We start from the raw sequence: 25,770 nt of genomic DNA on the forward strand, positions 1-25,770 counted from the left end.
AGATAGGTAACTGCAGAGCTACAAAATGCCAACCACCCTCACTTGGCTCCCTCTTGGAAAAGACATCCTGAAAAACAAATTGTGTTAAAGCCAAAGTCATTTGAGATAGAAAAGCTTTGCTTTTACATAAATATTTATGAGAGCAGCATTTTTAGTTTCATGTTCTGATAAACTGCTGTGGATGTATTTAAATGTAACATTAACTGAGGAGGAATTATGGAAGACTGGTGATGGGGTAGATAATTAAGACTGTCTACTCCACCCCCCCTTCATTCTCAAAGTAATACCTAAAAAATCTCCTTCATGCAGCAGCAGCTGACAAGTTAATTCTTCTGTGAAGGTGGAAGAAATAAGATAAGCTTAAATATCCTGCTTTTGTTGGTACAAAGTGCATGTTGCTTCACTTTTCTTTGATGGAATTATACTATAAAATTGACAAACACTCAAAGTATCCATTTATACGCTTTAAAGGAGTAAGAGATGCCAAAAATATGAATGAATGCCAAAGGTCATCAGGTGAATGGGAAGAAGGCTTTGTCTTGGACTGTGACCATATAGCAACTTCAACATAAATGCCCATTCTCCTCCCCATTCGTGTATTTCTTTAACACTATTGTGTGCAGGACAGTTAGTCCCAGGTTCTGTCAGAAGAGGGCTTGAACCTTTCATCTTTTCTACAGAAATGTTGTATGATCTTTTCAAGTCAAGTGGAATTTCAAACTAATTTTACTACCTTATTTTGACTAATTTATACAAAATTATTGAATTTTTTTTACAATAGAGTTCCACAAGTATTTTAAATGGAAAAGGTTTTTTTTACATTATGTGGTAGTCTAAGATTTAAAAACTAATATTCTTATTGAACATTTCCAGAATATATCAACCGTCAATGTCTGTATCTTATGAAGAATAAATAATTCAGCAGACTGTCTGTGCCATCTGTATGGAATGCCATGACTATAAATTGAGTTTCACTTCCTGTTATTTTTAAGGCATGACAAATTTAGGGGAAATGTATTGCATAATCTTTCCTAATTTTACATGGCTATTCAATGCCTGAAAAAAACCTGATTTATTTCAAGTACAAAATTAAACCTATTTTTTCTTCCTAAAAGAAAAAAAATAGACTGAAAAGATCTCATGGAATTTTCACTTGTTTATTGCTAGAATAGCAAATTAATAATGCAGCAGTTTCTTATAAGAAACTTGTTTAAGACTGTAACTTTTGGCTGGGCAGCTAAAGATATGGAAGACACAAAACTGTAATTATAAAGCTTTTGGCTTTCTTTATCTTGTGTCACTATTACGTTCTTTGAAATCTGTGGAAGATTCCATAACAGGTTTTTAAGGATTCATCAAGTCTTCATAAAATACATTATGGTTGTCCAAATTTCTTTTTCTATGTTTTATGCTTAGACCACATTCTTCCCTTTCCACCTTTAAAAAAATTTTGATTATAGACACTCACAAATGTTTCTTTCCTCCCTAGAACTGTTTTCCTGCAATCCTGATATCTTTTCTGAAATTGTTGTTTGTTCTCTTTTTTTCATATAACTGTGTTACTTAATCCTCTATTCTCCTTTACTGAGCCTGTGTATAAGTTGGTTCATATTCCTCAGAATCTTGATTAGCTTCTGGAATTCTTCAGTCTTATATGCTGAAGAATTATAGTCTTCTATAGTTTCCCTTGCCTCCGAAAAGATCCTGTCAGCTTCACAATATGCTGTCATTGCTTGTCCAAGAATGAATCAACTGGGTTTTGCTGCATTTTTTTTTTTGCCATAAGCAATTTACACCTGTGCTGATGACAGATTTTCACTTTGGTGTTTTCTCTGTTGTACAGAGCATAAATCAGTGTAGAGCTAACAATTCCTACCTTTTACTGTGTATAAACTTACTTAATTTTCTCTTCACATGGCAGAAAGTTGACTTTTCTGAAGAGCTGATTACTGTTAAAAAAGAAGAAAGAAATGGTCAAGAAGCATGTGTGGCTGTTAAAGAAGTGGAACAAAAGGAGCAGGTTAGTTCAATTAATTGGTTTTTTTAATAACAAGAACTCTTTCTTAAAAGAGTTCTTGTTATTAAAAGAGTTCTTGTTTTTCAGTCTTAAAGCCTCCATTTGGATGGGTGTTATCAGTGTAGACTTGGTCAATTGTTTTTCAGTTATTTTCAGTTGCCCCTTTCCCTCCTATCCAGTCCACATATTCTCCCCTATGAATTTTTATTTTTTATCATTTTTCACATGACTTTATATATCATTCTGTTTTCTAAAAACTATTTCTTTTGTAATCTTTTATCAATTTTCCTTTGGTCCTATTGCCAGAGTATTCTTAATGTAGAGGTTCTCTTTGTGACCATTCCTCCATGAAAAAGAGTTCTTCTTGAACTCTCTCCTTTAAAAATAAAACTTAAGGGAATATAAGAAGTAATAGTGGGGACTGCTGATACTATTCCCAGAGCCCTAGACTTCTTATGATGCCTAGATACAAGTTAGGAAAATATTTGATTTATAAATAATATTCTATGAGAGAAACATAGCTCAGAATTTGAACTAAAAAAATGTAGAAATTATGATTATTTGTTGCATTAATAAAATCTTAATCAGGGAAAAAAGCAGGATTTTAAAACATTTTTCTTTCAGACGGCACCGGGTGAATTGCTTGCAAATTCAGAAAACATTGGTGAGAAGAGAAGCAATACTCTGTCTCCTACAGGCACTAAACAAGTATGTGTTGTTCATATCAATTTACATTTAATCAGATTGATGGGCATCACTGTGTACTCTCAAGGGAGTTCTACTCTTTAATTCGTTGTGTATCAAAAGTGAGGACTATTGTTACATTGGTAAGTTTTGATTATATTCTCATTTACAGTGTTACCAAAAACCTGACAAAACAAGCACATTGATTCAGTTTAAAACCAGTGTAAATAACAGGAAACAGAGAAACAATGAAGGAACAGCAACTGCAGCTGTCAGTAGTTCAATAGGACATCACATCAAATATAACTTGCTGTAATATTGGTATAAAAATATTGAAGAAATGATAGAACTTACCATCAAATAATCATCTTTAGCCTCATCTCAAAACACTTAAGTTGGATTTCAGTTGCCAAGATTCTCTGCATCAGAGATCATAAATAATCCAAAGTAAGGATCCATGTTGAGGACAATTCACAAAACATAAGACAAGACTGAGCATTTAGAATGACAAAAATCCAAACTGACAAACATCTTTTATTTATGGATTTACAATAGAAGAATATTAAAGTTTCCAAATAATCATTGAATAAATGAAATCTTAGAAATACAGGCAAAGCAAAGCCAGATCTATATTTTATGAGATTAATTACTTTAGCTTAAAGAATATTTTGAAGGCTTGGGATCCTGGACAGAAATGTAAATAATTTCCTATGTAAAATAGTCTGATAATTTGGAGTGGGTTTAAGTCCTTAGAAAGGTGGGATCCATTGGTAACAGATTTAGAGACCTAAAAATTCCATTTTGCAAACTGCTAACATAGACAAATACTGCAAGATATTAAACAGTGATGTTTTGTAGAAATTCAACTAATATAATTTCCTTCAGTTCAATACAAAATGTCCTGTAATATGCTGATGAGCCAAAATTAAACCTAATTAATTTTCTTACCTCCAAGTCAGTGGGAGCTTCAGCATTGACTTGGAACCCAGATTTCACTCAGAATTTTGTGACTGCTCCAAAGAGCGTCCCTCAGGAGAATCTCTTCAGCAGGTGTCCATAGCTCTATTTTGCTAAGCCACAGCTTTGTCAGTCCTCATCAGACTGAGTCTCAGCTGCCAAGGAGAGAAGTCAAGGGTATGCAAAACAGCAAATATCATAAGAGGATTGTGGCAGCTATGGTGCCTCTACCCTTTTCAACACTCCATACTTCACTTAAAGAAGTAGCAGGTTCATCTCACTAGAGCCTTGAACAGTGGGCCAGCAATCTCTAATTTTGTCTGTGCTTCTGCAAGCTGCTTTCCCAGTATTAATTTGCTTCAAATATAGCCCTCTTAAAAGTGTGCTAGGCCTTCTCATGGCACATTGATCCTCCTGCTTTTTTGGTCCCATGCTGCCAAAGCCTATCTGGCAGCTTGCTCACTCACAGTTCACCTGTCATTCTTTTCCACTGCTTCTTCCCCAGTGTCTTCTTTCGTCTCTTCAGGGGTCAGAGTTCATCAGGGGATGCTTGTGGGAAACATTTTTATAGTAAAACATAAACTTTGTCTTACCTGAATTGAATTGTTTAGTAAAATAGACACAGTAAAATCCCAACCTGCTTCCAGTCATTTTTTTGTAGGTCTGGCATGAATCACATTGCTTTGAAATAAGAAAGGTAATAACGTGGGAAAGCATCTATATTAAAACTAACATGTCTAAATAACCAGGGTACATATGAGGTTCTATTATTTCTGGGTGTTTCAAAATTTTTTTCACTAATTGTTAGATTGTTTGAGCAGTAAAGGAAAAAGAAAACCAAAACAAATATACCATCACTCTCTTGTACTGGATACTGCTAAAGAGACCTATTTTGGAAAGCAGTGAAATTGCTTTCAGTGTATCACCCAATTTATTTGAGGGGGCAGTTTATAGGTGATAGAAACAATACTTAGTAGATTACATATTTGTGTATAGAACTCAGCAATGAGAGAGTAGCTTAAGGAAACATTATGCACAACTTCTCTGAGAGCCTTTGCACAAATGAAATCAATCTGAATATGTGATTACATTCACACAAAAATCAAGAGGCAGAGACGTAATTAACAAAGCAGATGACTTTGATGCTTTGTGATTAAAATTAATGCACAAATGCCTCACCCAATTCTATTTGAAACATGATGAGAGGGACTTTTTTTTCCTGGCTCCAAGTTAACATAATTTTTACATTGCTTTTCTTTCAATATTTGGGAGGATCTTTTAACAGCTGGCAAGTAAAAAAAAAAAAAAAAAGAAAAAAAAAAAGGAGGAGGAAATATAAAATGCTATGGAGGTGCTAGCTTTATTTTTTAACCAGTCCAGCAACTTGGCTGTTAATATATTTTCATTGCTAAATAACTGTTTTCCCTTTAAATGCAATTAGGCCACCGTACTCCTCCTCCTCCTCCACCACCTTTCCCTTGCAAATGCTCATATAAACAGAAGCTACAGGAAATCCACAGGTTGCCCTTTGTTTATGGAAAGGTACTTTCTGTTTTATTGTTACTGTTATAATAAATACTTATACATAGTTATAATAATATTTTCTAGAATCTCTTTGAGCGGTTTGAAATTCCAATAAGCTGCTGCAACATTTTCTGATTCATTGTTTTTTGCCCCATTTCTTTCTTCCTCTCAGAATACATCAAGCTTAATTAGAATATTGTTGCTAGATTTTGTATGACAAGGGGATGTATTGAATGATAATTCTTTCTTTGTTTTCCTTTCTCTCCTTTCTCTTCTTTCCCCTCCCAGTTCGAGGAGAGGAATATATTGGCTGATATTTCAGTTATCTGTCCAGCTGGTGAGGATCTTGTTTCACAGGATACAGAGCTGTCATCCTCAGCCAAAGAGGATGGTTTACAGACTGAATTCCTGGCAGAAGAAACACCCTCTGGAGATGAATATGAGTGTATATCACCTGATGATATATCATTGCCACCGCTTTCTGAGACACCAGAATCCAACCTCTTACATTCTGAAACAGAGCTAGAAGAGCAGTTCTGTTGTAGTTCTCATAGTCTGCATGTCAGTTCCTATAGCTTGCAGAAAACCACTAGAACGGTAAAACTGATGGAAGCACCTGACCTCTTAACAAATTTTGCTTTTGCTGATGCTACAAATAATAGAATGGAAAGCCCATCAGATCACTTTCAAAAGTTTTGTATCTCTTTAACAGATTCTGGTCCAAAAGTCAGAGCAGAATCTCCTTTGACTTGCAGCTCACAAGGAATTTCTGAAACTAGCACTGCTTCCTGCCCTATAAAAGCCAAACCAGTCAGATAGCATGATGAGTGAAACATGCAAAACACATTTACAACACCTTGAACTTCATAAAAGCATGGCAGAAACACAAGAAAATTTGCATGCCTTGAATAACTGTACTAAATCCCAGGACAGGCTGCATGCTTTGCCCGATGCATTCTCAGGTTTCGTGTTTCAATCAGACGCCACCAGAAGCTGTCAGAGGCAGATGGTTACCCGAGAAGAGATTAAAAGTTCTTCAGAAAAGAACAGCATGGCCAGCCTAACTGGACAGGCGCCTAACTTCTCCCAGCTTCTGTCTAACAAAACCGTCATGGAAGGTTCTCCGGTAACTTTGGAAGTAGAAGTAACGGGATTCCCAGAGCCTACACTGACATGGTGGGTAGCTTGCAACGAGAAGCAGTAAATAGACCCAGTAGCGAGCCACCACGAACCTTTCCTAACCAAATCAGTTAATCTGTAGGCTAGAATAAATGGATTGTATCCTTTCTACTCCACACCTCTGCATGATTTCCACCTTCAGAATTGTTTTCAACAATTAACTAACTTGAAATAATCTCTCTGTACCAAATTTTAGGAATGAGAGTATCAAAGTACTGCAAACATATCCAGTGTTTTCAAGCAAAATCATCATTCAGTTTTCCTATTCTGGAATATGGCATTCTACTTGTTGAATGCCTTCTTAAAACAACTGCATGGTTCACATTTACTATAAATAAATTCACCTGCATTTTCCCAGGCTCTGGGCACTACGTATGGACAGACACAGATTGCATGCACACTGAAATATTTATATCGTCACTATGTAGATGGGAACACATTTACACGTCTGTGAAATTCAGATATCAAAACTAAGGTTACATGTTAAAAAACACCACCTAAATATCTACACTAAGAGAATCAGAATCACTTTTATATCATATATTGGTGTGCATGGTCTATATCTCTCTTAATTGCTATGTGTCTACTTAGATTACTTTATTATTGGATTTGTGAGAAATATAGATGATGCAATATAAACATCTGAACTCTAAAAATTCCCTGACAAAGGGAGCAGGGACTGAAAGAGGGGCAGGATCTCAGGATTTTTTTCATAATTCTATATGTTATGTCATGTATTCCTCGAATTTTACCTCATTTGTCTTTTCTCCACTTATTCCATTAGTCTTTCAAAATGGAGGCCTTTATTTTTCATGTATTAAAACTAAATGTGCCTCTTACTGGAAAAAATTATGTTAATATTATTATTACACATTTAAAGAATTAAACTGTACGTTTTTGTTAAACTGAAATTTTTTCGGTGGCACTGAGAAGAATACTGGACAATGCAACCTTGGTGCTATACTCTGTTGGTATCAATAAAGTTACCTTGTTTTAAATACCAGTATTGTACAGACTGAGGAGTATTATTGGTGAAACAAGATATTAATTTTATTGTAAGAAAACATTAATTTAGCCCAAAAATAGATACAGTATTGACATATTGTCTTTCAAAAAGATAACATTCAACTGGATCAATTTTGCAAATTAGAAATTCATGAAAATGGAAAAAAAAATGTTTTTAATTAAAAATTCCCCAATAACATGTATTTTGTACTGGTATAGCAATTTCTTTGGATATGCATGTGGAAAAATATTTTCATGTTTGTGTTGGGTTAAATGTAGCCTACGCTGAAACATCATGGTGCAAGGAGAGCCAGAATTTTCTCTGATTTCCATTTTTAAATCAGGAGTCAATACCAATACCCTATGACAGATCCTCAAGTGTTAGAATATGGCACCAATTCACTGAAGTAACTCTTGATGCATTGTTCTATCCTGTTTGATGATGTGAGCTAGGTAAATGTTAAGTGGGCTGGGATGGAGGCAGGTTCTTGGTGAGGATACAAGTTTAGATAGTTTGTTGATCCTTTAGAGCCTGTTAATGAGTTGGGTGTGGACTGGCTCAGGACCTATTAGCAAAAATGTCTCAGCGCAAAATCAAGGGTCCAGGCCCTTGTTACCTCACTGACACTGCAGTGAGAGACTTGTAACTTGTCTGTTGAAACTCATTTTCAGAGCCGAATTTTCTACTGTTAAGAATGTATTATCTAGTAATTTGCATTGTTTAACTGTTCATGCATATTGACAGACTAAGTTTAAAACTGAGAAATGAGAATACAGCAGTTCTCTGTCTCTTGCTGCGGCTGTAGTGTGACAGAGATTGTCTGAATTTGCAAAGTTCTGTGTGGCGTGCAGTGATAAAACTGACTTGCAAACTGACTCTCTGCTTCAGGTACAAGAAGGGCCAGAAACTGACTGCAGATGAGCACTTAAAGCTTTTACAAAAGGAGACAAAGCATACTTTGTTCATTCAGAAGGTGTGTGATAAAGATGCTGGCCTCTATGTTGCTCGGGCTAAAAATTTGAACGGCACTGCCTCCTCAAGTGCCATTCTTCACGTGCAAGGTAACAGGCCACCTATTGCAAGAATAGACTGGATAATGCTGTGTGTCATCTATATTAGTGTATCACTAATGTACTGGCTATTCACTAAATAAGTACAACATTGACTGCACTGGACTTAATTATCACATGTTGAATTTATTGTCTTACACTGCATTTTCACAATGTGTACCAAACCACTTTTTATGGCAAATGGATATATTGTTTGTTTCTTTATTACCAGTATTCTGTGTTTATTCTACTTTCTCATAGTGATGTTGAGATAAAAACTTTACAATGATTTTTCTAGAATCTGAGGTTGAATATTGCTTTCTAAAAATGTAGGCATTCCAAAGCATCAGAAACAGTTTTAATGGTTGTAGGTTTTAAATGTCAGTATAGCACCAGGTAGAGTGCTCAGGTTGTTGTATATTTTGGGATATGTCTTCTCTTGGGATGGGATGTGAAAGGTGTTGGCTTTTTTTTTTTAAACATAGAATGTATTATTTTCACCACATGTTTGCTTGTATGCTTACAAAAAAAATATTTTTAGAACAAAGCTTTTTAGTAAAGGTATCATACCATTCATGATTGAGCTAACATAGATCAGATTTAGATCTGTCTCAGCCCAGCATACACTCTCCACAAAGGAAAGCTGCAGTAGTTCCAATAGAGTTGTGATTGTGCTACAGAACTGACCCAGAACCATCAGGATTTGTGTAAGTGGCATCTAGCAAACAATAGAATAAATGTTTACAAAATGAAACATTCCAACATTCCGCTCTGCTTAAATAGATGTCTGTGATACTTTCTCTGCCTTCTTACGAAGTTAAAGATACAAATATTTCTAATAATCCTCTAAATTGTCCGTATAAGACAAGAAAGTTAATAATTTATGAAGCGAGCATTAGCACTCATTTAAAATTTTTAACACACTGATTTCACACAGAATCAACCAAACTGGGGAACTATCCAAAAGTGTATTCAAATTTAAAAAAAAAAAAAAAAAGTCAGTCAAGCAGAATTATCCTTATTATCCTTTAACTTCAAATCAGTAAATCCAAACCAATACTTTGTTCATCTACAGTTGTATTTCCTTCTTGACAAGGACAATCACAAATATATTTTTTATTAAAGTTCTAATTTTTTTAACTATTACATAACAGTGATGTAATTGTGCCAGTGTGAGACTTAATTTATATATCCTCAAATATAAGACTTAATTTATATATCCTTCAGCCTCAGTATTTGTTGTATTTATGCAGTAAAAAGAGTTGACAAACAGCTATATGATTTTTTCCTGCATCTTTTGATTACCAGCTTTCATGTTATAATTAAATTGCTATGGAAAATGTTTAAAGATGAAATATTTACTTTCTCTTGCATAATTTGCTGGAATGAAGCAAAGCAAACTTTTACCGTGTAGCCTCCTATGAAAAGAATATATATTGTAATTGCAGAGGGTCAGATATTTTGGCCTAGTGACTGCAACGTTTAAAAAATTCCTGTAACTTTGAAAAAGGAGAAGTTGTCATGATATAACCTCACAGTAATGAGAGTTAGCAGGAGGAGGAAGTGGTGAACAGATGGGGGAACACAGTAAGTTCTAACTAACGTGGTATTACCCTTAATGAACCACTTTCTAAGTTCAGTCATCTCCCAAAAATGTAGATTCACAACAATTTTCTCAGGCATAAATTTCACCTGTTTTCCTGCACTGTATTTTACATTTCACAATAATGGCAACTTAGATCTTAATAAATCATTGTAGAAGTATATAATACCTTTGTTTGTTTGTTTGTTAAAAATTTCCTCTGAGAATTTGACCATTTCTGTGAATTTTAGGTAAACAAAAGTTGATTTTGTGAGTGTGGTATTGCATCTACTTTCATCCAGGAATAGCTTTAAATGCACAGTTTTTAATGGGTGGATATCAGCCACAATTTTAATTGCTGCAAGAAACAAGATTTCAAAAAGAGTGATTAGAGATACTGGATTCACAGCAGGACTCTGAAAATCTTGTGGTTTTAATGTTCTGCTTTGTAAACAAAGACATAATCAACACTGGTTACTGCTGTGCTGGCAGTCTGGATTTAAATACCCTTTATTTAAGGACTCAAATGAGTCCTTAAAAATTACTGGAAAATTCCAGCTGTGTTCTGGTTAGATAATATAAAAAAAAGGAAAAAAAAAAAAAGGAGTGACAGTGATGTAGTCTCATGATGCACTAGTATTTCTTTGAAGGAAAAAAACATTCTGTTGCAGCAATAATCTTAACATAATGCTTCCCACTCTCATTGTTTTTTTTAATAGTTTATACTATGCATGCTTTACCTCTTCCTTCTTTTAACCATTCTGTAGAGCAGGGAATACATCTGGGTGTTTCGTATGGTTCTGGTTCTTTCTTGGTTCACAGCTCTGACTTCCCCTCATTGCAGTCACAGTTTTGAGCCTATACTTATGTCAAGACCCCAAAATGTTTACATCTTCCCAATGGCTCCATTATAGAGAAGATTTAAGCCTCAGTCCCACCATCTTTAGAAGAAAGACATTAGGCACATAACTAACCTCCATTCCCTTCCTCCTTCCCCATCTGAAGACACCCTTTAAGAAAAGGTGAAAGATATTGCCTGACTACAAGACATGGAGTTGTGTGAAGGCGTGTTTACACAAGGTACCTACATTTGGAGTGGGAAAGGAATTAATTGTTTTAATTTTTCAAGAGGAGCAGCCTGTGTGAGGTGGCAGGTTTGAGTCAGTAGGCAGAGGGAAGATGAGTCATTACCAAGATGGAATCAGATGTGGCTGGAGCTGCAGTGGAGAAGGTGAGTTCCTCTCAAATGACTAGTAAGGTATGCTTACTTCTGCACCTTTCTCTGGAGACTTTTCTTGGGTAAAGGAGTCATTTTTGTCTATATATTATTGTCTGTGGTCTAGAGGAACTGTGTCTTGAAAAATTACTGCCAAGATTTTAAAGAGGTTACACACGGTATTCAAGGAGACTGGAGCTCTGGGATTATGGATATTTCAACTCAACTGGGTCATGAGACCTGCTTAATATTCCTAATAAAGGGATCCTTCTGTTTGTGTTAGGAGCTTGACTGAGACAAAATCTCAAAACAATAAAGTACACTGTTGATTTAGAGTAATGCTGAGCAATTCCAAAGTCTCTAAGCAGTATGGTGGGAATCTGCCTAGTCTAAATTCATAGAGAAGACAGGGGAAGTTCATAAAATTGCTAATATCACATTTCAAGACACCAGAGACTGGAAATTACATGTCTAGAGTAAACAGATTGAGAATAACTGTGAAGCAATTTAATTTAAAAACTGGCTGTTAAAACCAATTTGGCTGGACCTGCACACCTGTGTGTGAGAGAGACTTCAGGCAGGGGTGAAGGCTCTGTAATAGACAGATGAAGGTGGACTTTTCCCCTGCAGTTTTTGCATTCCTCCAGGCTGATGATTTTTCTGTGCTTATTCACCAGTTTGCAGCATAACTCTACTGGTCCCTACAGATAACTTGTGGAATATTTAATAGTTGACAAATTTATTGCCTGAACCTGTAAGGATGGTATTTCAGTACCACTGGCTACTTGATTATTTTTTCCCACAATGAAGGAACAGATCTGTTCTTTCTAACCCTTGTGGATGTAGACATTATGGGATGTCCAGCCAAGAAATAATTTGCAATTAACAAATTGTCTTCTGAGTTTTTGTTATGATATCATGGGAAAACCACTGGTGAAATATAACCATTCATTCTATTTTGAAGGTTGCTGTCAAATGATAAAATCTTCTTTACAACAGACTTTGTTGAGGTAAAGCCTGTTCCCTAACGAGTTGCAGGAACTGTCATTTCATGGTTTTATTTGCACATACATTTCCCTTTGTTCTCTAGAAACTGAACATTTCAGTTTTTATGTTCTGCTGCCTTACTGATATAAAGTCAAGATGTGATCTGATGATTATTACTGTCACCTTTCCACTAAGATTTTTTTTTAAATGGTAGAAATCATTCTGGTATGAGATGCAACATGACTAAACAAGGAAATTCAAACTGCCAAGTTATGGAATCCAGCCAAAATTATCCAGAGGAGTGGCTGAAGCCCACTTAATATTTTCTGCTGGAATACAAGCTAATCATGTTCTACTTGTGACCTATTGCTAACTGCCTGCAAAGAGTAGGCAGGGATGTAAACTTGGTTCTCTTGCTTGAAGTGAAGCTGATGATCTCAAATTTCTGGGCTCCAGGATGCATGCAATGCAATGAGGGTGGCAGCTTGCACATGCTAACCTTCAACAGCTAAGAACTGAGTTGTTTGAGCTGCTCTGGCTGGCTAATACAGAGGTCACACAAGGTTAGCACAAATATGGGAGAGTAAAATTTACATTCTTCTGCTTTGTATTGGTGCCTCAGTCCTGCAGTACCTAGAAAAAATAGAAAAGCAGCTAAGCTTGAAAGCTTATTGCAACTAAGAGCTCACCTAAGGAATGAAACTATTAATACAATGGTCAAAATGTCTGCCTTGTGATGCCAGCAGGCCCACACTTGGCAAAAATAGCCTTTTGCTCAATATATTTGGGGTTAGAAGCTGATGGGCACCTGTGTGAGATAAGCTGATTATGTTTCTTAATAGCATAAAGAAAAAAATTTTGCTCTTAAACAGTGGAGTAATGGTGGCATGGCAGTTTCAAACTCTGTCATTTAACACACATTTCAGTACCTTTCTATTTCAGAGAAGGCCAGTGATAACTTTCGACAAATATTTTGGAAATGTGGTACAATATATATTAAAGAGGAAGAAGGACACATTCTTCATGTGATAGAGATGCAAAAAGATAATTTTTATCGTGAGTCTTCGTGAGTCTTGTGTTAACATCCTCTCTGCTTTATATTCCCTGTGTCAAGAATACTTAGTCAATTCTAAGCTTGTCTTCTCTTTTTACTGTAACCTTGTAGGTGGAATATAAGTGGAACCTTAGGTAGTAATACAAAGATTCAATAAATCCAGCTTTATAGCTCATTAAGTTACAAGTCACAGAAAGCAAACTGATGCTGATGATCAAAATTTCTTCAATTTTGATGGGTTAATTTGTATTGATCAGTCCTTGTAGAGGTTCAGGCATCATCTGTCCTTCCTCAGCTGGCATGAGGCTAGCACAAAATCAATCTCGTGTGCTTTGGATATTGCAATAGAAAAGCAATTACTTGCCCATCCTTCATCTGAACCAAATTTGTACTGGATGATGTGGTAGCACATGGTCTCAATATTAATGATGGCCAAAATAATGATGTGGTCAAAGTAGCAGAGAGGCATCATTCTGCCCTCCATTATTGCAAATATCAATTTTTAAAATCTTTTCAATAACTTTTTTTTTTTAAATAATGGGGGGGGGGAGTGAAGAAAGTGTGATGTACAATAATGCACTAAATTATAAAATTTGGCTCTCATGACTTTATCACTTTAAATTTGTGTAGAATAATTAATCTTCTGCCTTCACTGAAACAATTCACACAGGTTTGCCTAATATCTTATCAAATAACATGATTCTTTACCACTTCCATGGAACTAATACCACTATGCTGATGCATTACATTCTTGGGTGCTTAATATCCATGTTTTTAACAAATGGTTTTTTTAGATAGATAAATGATATGTGCCAACTGTCTTGCAAACAAGTTAACCTGAGTTCCAGACAGCAGTAAAGGCTCTCTTTGTCTGTCAATGTGATAAACTTTACCAGAACAGATTATTTCCTTCAGTTGTTTTAATTATGTCTCTTAAAACACAGTGAATATTGATTAGATTTTTTTTTTTCAGTACAAGGAGAACAGCCAAACTTTGTACAAAAGTTTGGACATAGAACTCTGCATGAAGGAGAAGATTTAATCCTGCATTGCACTATACATGGAAAGCCCAAACCACATGTCTGCTGGACAAAGGATGGCATCCAAGTAGTATCTGGAGATATCAGCGTATGTTCTAATGTTCTTGAAATTTTTCTTGGGAGAAAGGTAATTTATATTGCTTTGCAGTACTAATTATCCCCTATGTGTATTCTCTTGTTTTACAGATTGAGAAATTAGGAGATATCTATTACCTTTTAAAAAGAAATGTAGTCCTTGCTGATAGTGGGAAATATATCTGTGTTGCCAGCAATGAAATTGGAAAGGCACACTGTTCTGCTTTCGTGACAGTGATAGGTGACTCGTCCTGCCAGCTGCATGCTTTTTGGCACCCTCTTGCCTTGTTACATGAGCAACTAATGTACATGTTTTGTTTCAGAGAAGAATAAACCCCCCAGCACTCCCAATGTAACTCAGGCTAAACCAGAATGTGAAGATGGATACTTTTCAGAAGAAGTGAATGTCACCACAATGGAGCTAGTCCAAACCCAGGACACACCATGTGAGGGAGAAGAAGTGGCTAATTGTACTCCAGTAAGGTAACCTGCATCTTACTCCGTGCTGCAACTTGTACTACTGTAGCAACTGTAAGGACCTTAAGTTACAAAGCATCAAACACTCTTCCTAATCTATGAATTTCAGGGCAATATATGTAATGTGCATAATATGTGACTCCTTTTTTCACTTAATTCTTCGTCAAAAGATATGAATTTTTTAGATCAAAGAACTAGTAATACATTACAAAATTGAGCCTATGCAAGGTATTATGTTTAGTGAAATATTTTTTTGAAATCTAGTCATAATCTAAATGTTAATGTAAGATCGAAGAGTATAAAACACAAAGTATTACAGAAGTGCAAATTGATGGAGCTAAGTGAAGTTTCATGGGCGGAGTATATAAGTGAGGTTTTCTACTAGGCAAGTCTTCTTCTGAAGCATAAGTAGCAAGCCTAATAAGACAGGAACTGTTGTTTTTCATTAATTGATTAAAAATAACAGTGCTTCCCACTGGGCAATTTCAGATTAAATAAATGAGATACATGAAGTCTCTAATCCCTGTGAATTTCAGCACAGGATGAAATCTCACCTCATGAATTTGGGCTCTTATAAAAAAAGAGTATTTTTGTCTTTAAATTTCTGAGGTTGATCTATCTAGATGTAGCACAACTTGTGAACATAAAGGAAAGTTTTTGCATGTGTTGGTTCAAAAGCTTTGTCCTTTTCCTTGTGAGCTGCCTGCACACTTGCTTCATGACCAGCTGACAAAGCATTGATCCCACATATTTTGTTCAGGGTTTTTCCCATATTGCTGTGCTATGGCAGGTATTCCTGAGTGAAAAAATACATGCAAGATCATCATAATTTTACGTAAGTCACATAGAGAATTCAGTATGATTAAAACATGTAGACTGTATGGAAAGGTTAGATTTATCCTAATTTTTTCTTATCTTCTGTTGTTTATAGCTAGTATCTTCTAGTCAGTAAGATGAGATTTAGAATATTTTATGTTCTCTCTGTAATCACTATTTATTTGATCTCTAATCTTTTACTTTCGCAAGACCATGAAGAATTGTCTATGCCACCATTAAAAATATGGGCAATATTAACTGACCTTTTTCAAACAGGTTTAAAGAGAAACTCTGGTTTCAAGGAGTACATCTTGAACTTGAAAGGCCATAAGAGATTAACTTCAATTTGAGACATGATCCCATTCTTCTGCCTGATGCAGTGGAACAGAAGATGGACTGAACTGCAAGATGCCTGATTCCTGAGTGTGTTTGTCTTGTTTGCTGTGTCCATAAGTAGGTATTGGCCATGGGTGAGGGGCAGAGGAATTTTGGCTGCTCTCCAATATATATCTAAATTCAAATTGTTTTTTGTTTCTTTACAAATAAATCATTATTAAAATTCACCTGTGCACAGCATTTATTAGACAGTGACTCATGATTTCTTTTGGGTTTGCTCTGGATTGTTGGGAAAATCTAACAGAAGGTGATGATGGAGAAAAGAAACATTCTCCTTCAAAATTGCAGATCTCCTTGGTGATTCACTAGTATCCACTATTGTATTCTTCTACAAATTTCATCGGTGATATTAATTCCATCAATAGGTCTTCCCAGTAGCTAATATAGAGAATTAGGATTTAAAACAAAATTATCTTATAAGAATAAAATTATTCTGTTTATTAAATGGAGTGTTAATTGTCATGTTTCTAACACCTTTGAGACATTTTTTTGGAGGCCAGCCACCAAAAGGAGTGGTGGAAGACATTCCTGCTGCTAAGAAAGCATTAGAGAAGGTTTGCTAATATAAGTACTCCTTATATTAGTACTCCTAATATAAGGAGTACTTATATTAGCAAACCTTCTCTAATGCTTTCTTAGCAGCAGGAATGTCTTCAGGGAAGAGAAAGTCTCTGAGTCAGCATAATGGAGAAGTCTTCCACTGAAATGCTTCTGCTTTCAGGACTAGATTAGTGGGACAATGCAGTCCATTTCCAGGTGGTGCCTGCCATTGCAGTTCAAAGGAGAGGTCTGTGAAGAGATATTAGTGCTAGCTTCCATGCATATTTTTAGTTTAGCCAAGGACTCTTCAATAATAGAATTCCTTAAGTGTCTATTCAAGGTATTAAAAAAGCCCTGAACTGGAATTGAATCTTTTGGCCAGTCATTAGCATAACAAAACATTAGCTTTGTCTCCATCTCTTGCGTTCAGAGTTTAGGTGTGTTTTCCAATTTCTTGCAAAGTTTCTTGAAGAGAAAGACAATACTTTTGTACTGTCATCCACTTGCAGCACTGAAAAAGGTAGTTCAGGAAAAGCTCCATTTTGGATGGCTGTTTGGCTGCCACAGCAGTAAACAAAACAGTTGCCCTTGCAAATAAAAGTTCTTGAGTTTGATCCATCTGATTCAGATTTTCAAAGTCTTACCTTTGAAAATTTTTCACACTTCTCAGACTTCTGCTTCAGTGCCCTCTCAATGGCTTGGCCCACACCACAGACACACACAGATTCCACATGTACTGTGCAATTCCGCTTTGTCCAGCATCCTGTGATTCTGTACATGCACATTGATTGGACCTGCTCTGGTCTTGCATACCGCTGCAATGCACTCACACTTCTCACTGGGAGCAGATAGGGATTTAAGCAGTGCAGCATTTTTGTGCTTCATCCAAGTAGATGTCATCTGTGCAAAATTGGCACTGAAATAACATATTTAAGAATTGCTTAAATCATAATATTAAAACATTCGATATTTTTCTCCATCAAGATGCAGTTTGGATAGCAGAAACTTAAATTTATCTCCAAGTTAAAGTACAGGCAGAGAGAGGAAATGAGCTGGAAAAAAATATCATGTACATGTCTTCACCTGATCACATAAATCACTCGCTTGACGTTATGGAAAAGTCAGCGGCATCCTGCCCGCAGAAGAGTCACAAGGCTATGTATATGTGCACATAAATATAGTAGCTGCAGACTGAGCTACTTGCTCTGCATATTTGCTCTGTATCTCTCACAAACTTTTCCAAAATGGAATGAAGACAAGTGTCAAACATCTTATGGATCCTGTGCAATTATCTTTCCCAACTAAACCCCTCGTTATGTGTTAATTAGATTTAGCGATGTCATAGAAAATACTGTGTTTTTAACTGTACTCGCATTCAGAGGACTGAAAAAGTACATATCAGATATCCATCCCCTTCTTCCCCCCAAATTATAAACCCCCTAAAATTAATGTTCTTTTCTCAGTTGTAACTTTTTAGTATGGAATATATGATTCCTTTTGTAGAAGTTCATTTTGTAAAAATGAAAGTGTAGAATTCAATGCTTGCTGATCTTGGATGCTCATCAAACTTAAAATATTGTGTTCTTTTTGCTTTTCCTCCAATGTTAGACTAGGAGAAAATTTTTAATATTTAAGGGTTTTTCCTCTTGATTCACAAAACATAACTCAGAAAAAAAAAAGTTTCACTGTTTCTTTAAATAATACATGGGGCAAATCAGGAATCTGTGTATCTGTTCTTACTTATGGTTTTCTTACAAAATAGTAGAAAGTGTTGTTTATAAATAAATAAACATGTATCAACTTTCTTTGGCCAATGAGTAACACAGCTATTGCTTCAATAGAATAGGTGTGTTCCCAGAAAATGGATCCATTATGAAAAATGGTGTGTTTGCTTCTTTTCATTTTACAAATCATAGGTGTCCACAGATTTGTTAAACGGTTTCCAAAATTGATGAAATAGATGTATCTATTAAATGCTAAGGACTGTCTCAATGTTAGATAGAACTTGTTCCCAGTACAATGATGTTAATTACTGTTTTGTGGAAGGAAATAGAGCACCTAATCAATATGTTCCTTACTCTGGCTGCAGGTTTTGTTAGTAAGGCCTGCTCTCTAAAGTGAAGTGCTGAGAAGGCAAATGTTTCTTTTTCTTCCTTGTTCCATGTATGTAAATGTATGAGGATGATGCATAAAGAAATAATACACAAGGAAATCTTGTCAAAAGTGACATCTGTAAATCTCCTTAGATATTTCAAAGGAGATTATATAAGTGACTCCTATCAAAATGAAGTTAGTGAATAGGAACCCTGATAATGTGTGGTTTCCAGTAAGTTCTTCCCATATGAAACAGATAAAGTAATTTCAAAACTCACTTAGTGCCTTAATTTTGTTTTCTATTTTGGAAGCAACTGAAAGTGCCTTGTTCAGAAACAATTTTTTTGCAAGCAGGTTTTAGTTGCATTGAAAAAGGTTGAGGTACCTTGCATATTCAATTACAGTGGCTCAGATAAGCACCTGAAAAGGCAGCAGCCTTTCAAAAGCCAGTTGCAGCACAAAAACATGGATATTCTTGTGCATACAATTCAATTAATAGCCTATGTTTAAGGTTCTAAAGTTTTTGTTGCAAAGTACTGTTTGTAGTATTAGCAGGGAAAGAGAAGTTGATAAGGGTGGTGGAAACTTGATTTGATTTTAAATCATGCTTTAGTGGTTTAACAGTTTAGAATTTTTTAGTTATTTTTAAGCTTAAAGAAAGTGGGAGGGAGAAGGGAATGTAATTTTTTTCCAAAGTATACTTGGAAAAATGGAAATTAAACAAGAATATAATATATAAATATATTTGGGATTCTGTTTTTTTGGTTCTATAACAGGAGAGCATTTTTTCAGAGACAAGTTTTATGTGAAGTTCTATTTAATGACTCTCTTGGTTCACATAGTTGATTGGAGGAGGGAGTAAACTGAAAATAGTAATTGAAAGGAGATATAGTAGTTATTGTATAGGAATGAATGGAAGTGAGAAGTAAGGGAGACAGCAAAAATGGAAGGAGAGAAAGGAATGGCAAATGTACTCATTTTTTTTACACAGTTTGCAAACTGGCCTTTTTAGATAGACTAAGGGACCAGGAAAGAAAGCAGGATTTATGTTACATTGGGTGTGCAGCTACTGCAGAGTACACTGGTAGTACAACACTGGCAGTGTTTGACAAATAATGAACAACAGTAAAGATCGTGAATTTTTTAAAAAGTATTAGGAAATTCCTCCCCATAAAGCACAGTAAAACCTTCCTTAGGTGGCACTTTGAAATTTTAAGTGTTCAAGAAAGAATTAATTTTGTCTTTAAACTCTGCCTAGAGTCTTCAGCTTTCAAGGCATCTTCATGTGGACATTATTAAGGCAACTCCATGGATCAAGTAATTGGGATTGCTATAATTAATCAAAGTGATTCACACAGAGATTGCAGGGGTCCACACCACAATGTTTCACTGTGTTAAATATCACCTGCTACTCCTTAAACAGTCTGGTGGCCTACAATGTACTACATGTACTAAACATTGGCAATATAGAGTTTATACTTCAAGCAGTAGCAGACTGAAGCAAGTGTTGAAATTTTCTATCCCCAAACAAAATGTCTTCCTGACAAAAAATTCTGCTTCATTATCTGGATCTGATTTTTGTTTGATGCTTGAGCAAAGAAATAATGTAATTTTTTACCAGCAGTGTCTTAGCTACACAATAAGACTGAAGTCATCCTTCTGATTTTTCTTGTGGATATGCTATGTGATACAAAACATGTAGAAATCATGTGATATCAATGTGACAGAAAGCATGCAGGATAAGTAATTCATATTTCCTTGAGGACAAGATAAATATTCCACTGTTTTGAAATTTTACTTCTGTATTTAAAGCAAAAAAAATTGAGAAGGTATAAACTTCTGTTGGAATAGAAATAGATTATTAGAAGTAATTTTAAAAGTTTATAAAAAAAGAAGGAATGTATTTTTTTAAATACAGCATACCTGTATTTGAATGCAGGAAATTTTTTCCCTTGTAACTATTATTGTTACCAGTCATTGTTGACTTAATGGAAATAGAATATGAAAATATGGAAATGAAAAATGGACATAGGAAGTTCTGACCAGCTCAAAATTTCAAAAGTGACAGGTTTTATATTTCTGTCATTTCAAAATGATCATATGTTCATAAACCTTTAAATTTTTTTTGTTTGATTTAGACATCATCATTAAGCAGGCTGCATTTTTTAAGTTTGCAAATACTAGCCTGTGTTTTTCTTCAACTTTGAATTTTCACTATTTAAGTGTTTACCTACAGAGAAAAACAACTGTTTGCCAATTTAGCAGGCTCTGTTTAGAAATAGACATTTTATACTCTTTACACAAGTTTCTTTAGATATTTTTAATACATTTTTTTAAATACAACCTAGCTTGAGCTCCCCCTCATTGCATAGAGTTGCATTTGGTGTCATACAAAGTCATGTACAGAGTGATTAGGCTCTCTGAAATCGTTTCGCAACAAGAAATTAAAAGTGAGCCGTAGTACTCTGACTTTCAGCCACTGTGAGAGTTCAGGTAGTACCAGTGTAGAGACTGTTCCTCCATTTTGTGTTGCTGCTGCATGCCAAGAGTAGCCATGAAGTTGCCACCTTATGGGATGGATGAATTGACTTTCAGATCAAATTTCTGAAGTTATTTTATGAAATTGCAGCAGTATGTAATTCCTTATTTCAGGAATTTCAGAATTCCTTATTTCAGATCTGCAAACTATAACATTAGAACTCCCTTGCAGGAATCACAGCAGTGAAATCTCTCTCTCTCCTTGGGATTTTCTGCCTCTCTTGCTGGAGGTTTCCTTCAGGTTGTTTTCAAACACAAGTGCAGCTGATAGCACAAAGCTCCAATCTGTGTTTATTTTTCTGCGATTACCAAGTTCCACTTTTCGATGTGGAACTTGGTAACCGCAGACTGAAGTCTCATTTTACCAAACCACCTAAACACATGCTTGATTTTAAGCAAGCAATTTTAAGTAGTCTTATGTGCCAGTTATGTGCTTAAAGAGTGTGCTAGATAGGCAGGAATAGAAACAGGCAGATGAGGTGGTGTGGTGAAACACCTCCCATTCCAGCCATAAACAAGACTAGTCTCCTAACCCTGATGTCTGTTTCAGAAGCAGCCTCTCTAAAGGCACAACTAGCTGCATAGTGACAAAGCTGGGCTACTGAAGTTCACAAGCCAATATGCTGTTCCATGGCCTGAGGTCTGCAAAAGGCCTACACAGGTCTAGAAAAAAGCTGTAAGACTTAAAATCTTCTTTCTTAAAAATGACAGAATTTGTCCATGTTAATTTACTTAGACAAAATTTCTGTTTCTGCACATTGTATGCTACTGGTTGTTATGCTTAACTGCTCAGAACATCCAACAGAAAAATTGTAAAGGAAACAAAAACAACCCTAGAGAATGAAATCTATACATTAACAAAAAAATTTACAATTCAAAGTTACAGGGAAAAAACAGTTTAAATGTGTATTCTAATAGTGTGCAGCCACTTGTCTGAGCTCAGCTTACTTATTTAGTCTGGTGATTGACAAATGCATTTGGTGTGGCTTCTTGGATGTTTTATAATGAAAGAAAGTAAGGCTGAATGTCACTTGTCCATATGCCCTGTTAAAATGCTTTTTACTGCTTTCTTTGTCTTGTGATTATGAATTAGGAAATTTACAATGTAAACTGCACTTGGTAAACTAAATTGAATTATAAATCAAAAGCTTTGGAATGGCTGAGGTTTCCTCAGTGAATCCCTTTTGTGCCTCCAAAATTAGCATTGTCAGTCAAAACCAACAGGTGGTGTATGGTTACAGAGAGTGAATCCCCTCTCCCAAGAAACTTTCTTTCGGGAAACCAATCAGAACTGGCACTGACATGATGAGGCAGACGTGTCAGCAGAGCTGGGGTATATAAAGCGAAACAACTATGTTAGCACTTCTGAGCAGTCGTGCATTCCCCGCCTCGCCTCGGGTGTAGGGATTGCAAAAAAACAAAACTACACTGTCAAGACTGTGTAGTTTTGTTTTTATGATTAGAGGCTCTTCAATTCTCATGCTGGGATTGTCTAAAAAAATCTTACTCTGGATAAGGACGTCGTTCAAGAAGATTTCGTTGGGCTTAGCCCACTCTTGCAGGCACTTTGAGAGATCAGGTTAGTAGCATGTTTCTGCTGGTGTAATAAGTGTTTTATCAGTCATTAATAATTCTGATACAATCTATTATTTATAAATTTTCTCACAGGGGGTTGTAGATTTCAGGGTATAGACATGAAACATTTAAATGCTCTGTCAAGGTTATAGCCTTAATTTCTGGAGTAAGCTTTGATAACTCTCAGCAAAAAGCTTTTTTTTTCCAGGGTATTTTATTGCTAAAGACCACATAAATTACGATTTTAAAAGTGCATGGAAACATGTGCTTAACTTAAAAACTCCTTTCTGTTGGGAGTGTTCAAGGTTATGCTGCTGAGAGATAAACTGAGAAGCTCCAAGAATAGCTCTGATAAAATGCACATGGTATCAGCTAAGTGCTGATGACTTTTTAAGGAAAACAACTGCTAAGGTATCAGTTACACGGCAGCTCTGGAACACTTGTCTGCTGTCATTCATGGCTGCGAAGGTTATTTCTGGAACATGACATTTTAGATGCATACTTTCAATTCTAATTATACAAGAAGCCTTATAAGATCAGATCTTCATCGCCAGAATTTGCTTGGACAATGAAATATAGAAAATTCATGGGATCTCAATAGAACTTATTCTCAATTAAATTATTTCTGTTCTCCTCTGGAAACTACATATATATATATATATATATATATATATATATATGAACTTTCATAATGTTTAATTGTATTGTAAAATTATTCCCATTTATTTTAGCTGAGCTTCAAAACATAGTCATACCTGAACCTGAAAATTCCAATTCAATATCCAGTTCTGCCCTTATGCTCTTATTGCATGTATGCATCAGGCCCTGTTTTCTATGAAGGAACCCAAGTAATGAAGAATTTTCACCAGTGTGAGAGATAGAATAAATTTGACTCCTAGTGAAAGAAACTTCACTTTCTCATTTTTAATTTTACCTTGGGACTGTCACAAAATCAGGCACAAGAGCAAAAGTAAATGGAAGTAAATATATGAGTAAGTTTGCCTTGAAATATTGTGGGATTTTTCTGTTTGTTGATACCAGATATGCTCTGAGTGAATTTTTTTAATGAGAAAAAAATGTAACTTTAATGGATGTATGATAATATTAAGAAAATAATAGCTACCCTTTTAAAAACTATACAATTCAACATCAGTTAATAAATAGGTTATGCAAATATAAATGTCAACACACAAGCTTTTCTAGTGCAGTGTGTTATTTCAAAGATCTTGTGGCATAGCAAGAGAAAGCAAACTTTCTTTCAGATTTCATATGGCTTTGCAGTTGTTCAAGCCATCAGTGTCAGTGGCTACTTTATATCCTGGCTCACATTTCGAAGGTGGCTGTCTTTCCATACTCAAAATTCCGCTGAGATACTCTCTAAGAAAGAGGAGAATTTTATATGCATCTTTATTGCCAATATGCTTCTGTAAAGTGAAATTATTCACTATTGACAGAGTGATTTAAAAATAGAGTCTTTTGGTATTTTTTGCATTATTGCATTATTAATAATGAAAAAATTATTAATACTATTACTTATTATTAATAATTTATTAATAATGCATTATTGGCATTATTAAGCTAAATACATTGTAGATTTCCACATTTCTTTCAATTCCTTCTTAGTGACCTAGTTGTCTTGTCATTGCAGAATGCAAATATTTTGCATCAGCAAAATATTTTTTAAAATTATACAGGGTAATTTTTTTCTGTCAGATAAAACAAGTTAGTAGACAAAGGGAGGCAGCCTGAATGACCTGTGGAAGGTCACACAGTGAGTAGAGCAGAATTTGGTCTCCTGCTGCATACTTGCAGTGCCAAAGCAAGTGCCACAGCTCCACTAAATATAATGGTTTCCCATCCAATTCAGCTAAACATGTTCCAAGAGTAATTTGCAATACAAGTTTGTCAAAACCCACAATATTTGCATTTCACCAGGTTGTTCAGACTTAAAACTGAGACGAGTAAATTGTTCAGAGAATAGCTGCATATGTTCTTAAAATCTTGCAAGAAGTGTGTGGATATAATAACATTTTCACCATTGATATCTAATTATGGGGTTATTTTCCTTGCAGAGTGCCTGTAAAGATGACGACGAAAGCACCAACATTCACACAGCCATTACAAAGTGTTGTGGCACTGGAGGGTAGTGCCGCAACCTTTGAGGCTCATATTAGTGGTAAGGCTTTGATTCATTCTTCCAAGATTTGCTATTGTTTAGCACTAACTTCTTTTCTAATGTTTATGATGAGAAAAATGATGACACATTTCATAGATCATAAACTGGTATGAATGGGTCAAGATGAGTGCTGAAATATGGATATATATCCATATCATACTGTGCTGAACTGCTCCTTGAAATGTATATGCATAAAAATACATACTGTGCTAATAAGGGAACTTCATGTGGCTGCAGAAACAATAACCTCATTTGGATGATGACTGGGCAGAATTAGAAGTCAGGGTGCAAAAAGCAGGATTTATGCTAGTTCTTCCAAGACCTTTTGTTAAGCTTTACTCTAGCTAAGCTGTATTTCTGCTTCCCTTAAATTTCTGCCCTTAAGTTTACTTAATTCTAGAGTTCTAGGAGGGGGATTAAAAGCAAAAAATATAGGCCCAACTGGCCACTGAAGAGGGCAGAAAACCCTCGCGTGCTAAAAAAGAGATGTGTATGGTGATCATGATGTTAGCACAAGGCTGGATTAATATAAGTTGCCTGTGCAATTTAAAGATACCATGCAATTTAAAGGATACTTGATTTCTTTAGTCTACATACTATTCAAACACCCTATCTTGCGCAAAACTCCAAGCAAACCCCTGAGATAGCACTACCAGAGACCCAACACCCTGTTCTGAGTGTCTCTGACCTCGGCAGTGACTAAGGAGAAATGACATGTGCTCCTGCTGGTGGAATTATATTGTCTTACAGGCATTAGCAATGTGATGATCCACATACCATAAAGCACT

At 35.5% G+C, this 25,770-nt stretch overlaps 2 protein-coding genes across 2 annotated transcripts in view; both read left to right on the forward strand.

The window, feature by feature from the left end:
* The window catches only part of CCDC141 (coiled-coil domain containing 141), a 56,839-nt gene extending 40,613 nt beyond the window's left edge, over positions 1 to 16,226 (forward strand). The window contains 8 exon segments of the mRNA XM_036386849.1: positions 1,922 to 2,020; positions 5,471 to 5,998; positions 6,000 to 6,358; positions 8,256 to 8,428; positions 14,229 to 14,383; positions 14,482 to 14,611; positions 14,694 to 14,853; positions 15,940 to 16,226. Coding sequence (XP_036242742.1) covers positions 1,922 to 2,020; positions 5,471 to 5,998; positions 6,000 to 6,358; positions 8,256 to 8,428; positions 14,229 to 14,383; positions 14,482 to 14,611; positions 14,694 to 14,853; positions 15,940 to 15,994 — 1,659 coding nt within the window. The 3' untranslated portion in view covers positions 15,995 to 16,226.
* A 6,399-nt stretch (positions 16,227 to 22,625) lies between these two features.
* The window catches only part of TTN (titin), a 237,258-nt gene continuing 234,113 nt past the window's right edge, over positions 22,626 to 25,770 (forward strand). Inside the window, 2 exon segments of the mRNA XM_054515423.1 lie at positions 22,626 to 22,810; positions 24,879 to 24,982. Coding sequence (XP_054371398.1) covers positions 24,892 to 24,982 — 91 coding nt within the window. The 5' untranslated portion in view covers positions 22,626 to 22,810; positions 24,879 to 24,891.

Source organism: Molothrus ater, chromosome 7 (genome assembly GCF_012460135.2).
Source record: "Molothrus ater isolate BHLD 08-10-18 breed brown headed cowbird chromosome 7, BPBGC_Mater_1.1, whole genome shotgun sequence".
NCBI classification, from domain to species: Eukaryota; Metazoa; Chordata; class Aves; order Passeriformes; family Icteridae; genus Molothrus; species Molothrus ater.